Raw genomic sequence first — 5,099 nt, 5'->3', positions numbered from 1 at the left:
TTTCCTCAACTGTGAAATGGGGTGACAGTAGAAAGACCTCAGAGTTACTGTGAAGGTATTTAGTTTTAACCCCCAGTGACAGCCTGAAGAATGGCTCCTGCCTTAAAGAAAGGGAACAGGATGGCTTTTTACTAAAATGTGCCAGGATAGGGCACATCTCTGCCCTATCTACCCTTCCAGATACTGCCTCTACCATACCCAGTCCTCAGACAGATGCTGCTCTCCTCTTTGAGAAACAGAATTAAGGCACAGAGAGGCAGAACCTGCCCATTACTATCACTTGTGCATTCATTCATTCAACAGACATTTATTAAGCATCTATAATGTGCCAGGCCCTGGGGACACAGAGCTGGAGAATGTACAGTCCCTGCCCTCAAGGAGCTCACAGTCTGGGGGACAGACATGTAAACACATGAGTTACAACGCGCTGCGTGAAGTGTGTGGCAGAGGTATAACAAAGTGCTGTGGGGCACAACAGAGCGACCAATGAACTCTTCCTGGGCAGGGGTCAGGGAAGCCTTCACAGATCAGTCAATAAATACAGTGCCATGGGAGTGCCTTGCGCACCACGGGCACTCACATCTCAAATGCTGGTCCACTGGAGGCCCTTGGGCTGGGCGGGAGCAAGGCCTACTTCTGCTTCCTCAGGACAACTTCCCCATCTCTGTCCTGGGACCACCTGCCCGCCTGGGCCTGCAGTGACCGAGGACACTGCTCCCACTCCAGGGGCCAGTGACAGAGAGCAGCTATACAGAGGGCCCACCCCGCGGGATCCTTGACAGGAGCTGAGACAGAACAAACTGCTGCATGTCTCCCTACCCTGGGGGTTGTGATATTCCTGGTAACATCTCTGAGCTGGTCTGTGAGGTTACTTCCTCTTAACACTGCTGAGGAGACTCCAAACCCTCTGTCTTTTGCTTGTCTTCTCATGTCGATTGGGCACCGGCCATTCTCAGGCACCAGGGCACAGCCCACACGGGTGCCCCATCAGACAGGGCTGCCCACAGCAGCCTCCTACACCTGAACTGGGTTTCTCTGCACACTCACAGCCGTCTCACCAGCTCAATGAGCTGCTGGATGTTTTTGTTTTGGTTCGACAGGCCATTCCTGATGTTTTCGAGTAGGCATCTCTTCAATTCAAATATGGCTTCACTGTAGGCCAAGCTCACTGCGGCCATGGGAGGTGCTCCGTGCCACAGGCCAGGGATGTGCCAGATGTGCTGCTTCTCAGGGTCACAGAAGGCCAGGCCTGCCAGTGCCCGGAAGCCGTCGCTCTGTTTCTCCATCTGGGCTGCAGCCCTGCTCAGGTCACCAGGTGGATCTAAGAGCTGTCTCTTGTCTCTTGGCCTGGGGCCGGGAACAGATACATCATGAAGGTTCTGGTATACAAACTGGTAGTTGGGCATGTGCCCCGTTTTTTCTAACCTCAGAAATGCATGCAGAATAGCTGCTGGAATGTCCTTGGTTTCAGCTAGGCTGATCACGGTGACATTGCTCAGTCCCATGAGCAGAGTGGCCAAGGAAGCCTCCAGCTCAAACCTGTCCCCAGCTGAGGTCAAGGCTCCACCTATCAAGCCCCCAGAGTCTATCACCAGGATGTGGTCACAGCCCAGGTCCTGGCTGAAGCCCTCGGCCACTGTGATGAGCTGCATGAAGGCCCCTCGAGGACTGCAGCTCTTCCCTGTGGCAAACCGCAGCCCAAACATGGTATTGAGGAGTGTGGACTTGCCCGTGCCCGGCACCCCGATGGTTGACAGAACCACCAGCCTTGACCGTCTCTCCAGTCGGACGTGCAGCTCCTTCAGGAGCCCCGTGACCCAGCGGATGGGCATGCTCAGGGTGCTCCCATCGATTAGCTCCAGAGGCAGCCCTGTCAGCAGCAGCTCCGAGGCCAAGCCTGGGAAGTGGGCAAAACGCCTCTGGCCTGCTGGCAGCCTCCCTGCCTCCACAAGACAGCTCTCGGCCTCATAAAATTGTCCCATCTCCCGCAAGAAGTGTTCCACCCCCAGGGGCTCAGGCCAGAGCGGCTCCCCCAAGTCTGTGGTGCCCCCATGCTTTGGTCTCAGGGTGAGAAGTGTCTCTGGAGGCTGTCTCAGTCGTGGCTGGGCCACCCGTGCCAGGCCCCACTCCATCCACCTCAGGAAGTACTGCTTCTCACTCAAGGAGGGGCTGCTGATCCCCAAGATGAACTCCTGCACCCCTGAGGAGGGATCGTGGCTGTTCTGCTGCATTCGAAGTTCTAGCAGCCGCCGCCTCAGCTCAGCCCTGTGCTTCTCGGGGGGGTCCACGGCCCACTGGAGCTGGCAGAACTCCTTCTCCACTTGGGCTGCCTTTCTCCAGGGATCCCCCTGCAGCCTCAGCTCATCCCTTCTGTAGGCATCCGAGTCTTTGATTTTCCTGGTAATCCTCTCCATCCGGTCTTTCGCTTTCTGACACTCCTCACAGTCCTCGTCAACCTTTAGGCCGAGCTTGCGGGCTGCGTGCGCCATGTCCTCCACAGATACCCGTCTGCAGGGTGCCCGCAGCACATTCCCAACAATGGCCCGGATCCTCTTCACGAAGCTGTCGCTGTCAGTGCTGCTGACCTTCACCAGGACGTGTGAGTGGTCTATTTTCAGCACAGGAATTAACTTATTCAGAAATCTCAGGTTTGTGTTGCGCTTCCCACGGTACGGACTCAGGATGAAGTAGTATTTTGTGGTTGACTCCTTCATGGAGTACAGCAATTTGTATTCCTTCTTACTGATATTGTCAGTCAATATAAACACAGCAGAGGAGATTTCTGTCAAGAGTTTAAACTGCAGCCAGTGAGACCCAATGTCACCTCTCAGGTTCAGAAAGGTCACAGGTTCTGGAAAAATGTCCAAGTCCTCCCTTCCGCTGGGAAAAAACCAGGAAATTTCTACCAACCCATCCGAAATCTCCCGGGCATTGGTGCCCAAGTTGAGGTCCCGATGCCAGAAGCAGTCCCGCTGCCTGTGGCCCGGGCTGAGGACGGCGTTGAGAAGCTGGGACTTGGAGTTGCTACTGACATCCATGCGCACGAAGGCGAAGGCGGGCGCCCTGGACAGGACCACGCTGTCTTCCCGGAAGCTCCCCACGCCCCTTGGGGGCTGGGACCACCATGTCCTCACAATGCCCCGCATGGCCCACAGCAGAAATGTATGGTAGTGGTTCTCCGAGTCAGGCAACACGAGCGGGAGTGCAAACTGGCAGAGGGCCATTTTCAACACTATTTCTTGTTGCAGGAAACTGTCTGAGGAGATCAGCAGGGCACAGAGAAGGTCTAAGGGGTTCACTGGCGTATCAGGGGTGGGCAGCTCAGAAAAGGAATAAATGTCGGCAGCAAGGTCGTCAGCTGGGTCCCAGTAGATGATCTCCTCTTCCATCTGGCTCTCCTTCTCCACAGGCCTGGCATCTGGGAGCACGTCCAGCACCATGGTGGTATTCCTGGCATCAGCATTGAGGGCCTGCAGCTTCCTGAGGAAATTCCAGGGCAAGTCTTTGGGAACCTGAGGGGCCCAGTTCTTCATACTGTCAAAACTGATCTGCAGAGAGTCCTGGAGGCTGAGTTTCTGGACCTGGTACGTCTCTAGGCCCAACAGTGACAGCATTTCTTGAAGCCTGCTTCTCTCCACTGTGGAAAGAAATGAAGACATAAGTGCTCACCCTGTGTTTCTGAGCTAAGGGCCAGGGAAGAGCTGGTGAGGGAGAGTCCAGCGGGATGGGGAGAGTGATGACCCCCTTCAGAGAGCAGAGTGCAGGCTCAGGAGGCTCAGGGTCTGCTCAAGGCTGACCTGCGACCAAGGCAGGGCTGGAACCTGACATCAAGGTACAATAGGTACCAACCTAACCACAGATATATGTAACATTAAACAAAAGAAAGAACAGAAATAGAGAAGCTACATTTAACAATTGGAAGAGTTCTTGCAAAGGCCAGATTTCTGGTCTTTCTAGAAACCTGTAAGATCTAACATTGAGCTCCAAATTAATTGGCTACAGTGAGCAGCACATGACTCCTAGAAGCTGAATGCAGGCCTCATCTCCCCACTGTGTCGTTTCTGTGACTCAGGGTCACTGGGAAGTTCCCACAGGAGTCATAATCACTGAATCGCTGTCTGGCTTTCTAGTTAATGCTTGTTTGTTTTTTTGTTTTGTTTTGTTTTGTTTTTCTCTCTACAAATAAGAGAATATTTTAAAGGAACTAGAAAGAAATCACTAAGCATAAAGAGTCAGCAATCATAGCTAAACAACTGTTTTGCAAACATGAAATCAATAATGCAGGTTTTCTTTTTTTTTCCCCCTTTCTTTTTTTGTAGACAGAGTTTTACCCTGTTACCCAGGCTGTAGTGCAGTGGCGTGATTTCAGTTCACTGTAGCCTCAACCTCCTGGGCTCAAGAGCTCCTCCCACCTCTGCCTCCCAAGTAGCTGGGACTATAGGTGTGTGCCATCACATCCAGCTCATCCTTGTATTTTTTTGTAGAGATGGGTTTTTGCCATGTTGCCCAGGCTGGTCTCAAACCCAAACTCAAGCAATCCACCTCTCAAAGTGCTGGGATTACAGGTGTGAGCCATGGTGTCTGGCTTTAATGCAGTTTTTAATTTTAAATGTATTAAAATATTCAGTGCAGACTGTTAGTGAGTACTTATTTGCACAGATACTCAAATATCACCCTATACAATATAAAATCTTACAAGCTAGATGTTGGGAATAGTATTGCTACCTCTGAAGGTTCCATCCACCATCCCAGGTCTTGGCCCAGCACCTTACTAATGTTCATGCTGCATATAATTAGTTCTCTTAAAATTTGTTGTTGTGGGCCAGGCGCAGTGGTTCATGCCTGTAATGCCAGCATTTTGGGAGGCCGAGGTGGGCAGATCACGAGGTCAGGAGATTGAGACCATCCTGGCTAACACGGTGAAACCCCATCTCCACTAAAAACACAAAAAAATTAGCTGGGCGTGGTGACAGGCACCTGTAGTCCCAGCTACTTGAGAGACTGAGGCAGGAGAATGGCGTGAACCCAGGAGGCGGAGCTTGCAGTGAGCCGAGATTGTGCAGCTGCACCCTAGCCTGGGCAACACAGCAAGGCTCCAT

General features: G+C 52.6%; 1 protein-coding gene across 5 annotated transcripts in view; it reads right to left on the bottom strand.

Moving 5' to 3' along the window:
- Window positions 1-283: 283 nt before the first annotated feature.
- Window positions 284-5,099, bottom strand: part of LOC105523788 (up-regulator of cell proliferation) — a 49,314-nt gene continuing 44,498 nt past the window's right edge. For all 5 annotated transcript variants that reach the window (XM_011958777.1, XM_011958776.1, XM_011958779.1 and 2 more), the window contains one exon: window positions 284-3,637. In XM_011958777.1, the coding sequence (XP_011814167.1) occupies window positions 1,044-3,637 (2,594 nt within the window). In that variant the 3' untranslated portion in view covers window positions 284-1,043. The remainder of the gene's footprint in view (window positions 3,638-5,099) is intronic.

Source organism: Colobus angolensis, unplaced genomic scaffold, assembly GCF_000951035.1.
Source record: "Colobus angolensis palliatus isolate OR3802 unplaced genomic scaffold, Cang.pa_1.0 Scaffold475, whole genome shotgun sequence".
Taxonomy (NCBI): Eukaryota; Metazoa; Chordata; class Mammalia; order Primates; family Cercopithecidae; genus Colobus; species Colobus angolensis.
The sequence above is the reverse complement of the archived record's forward strand: the minus strand, read 5'-3'. Positions and strand labels throughout refer to the sequence as shown.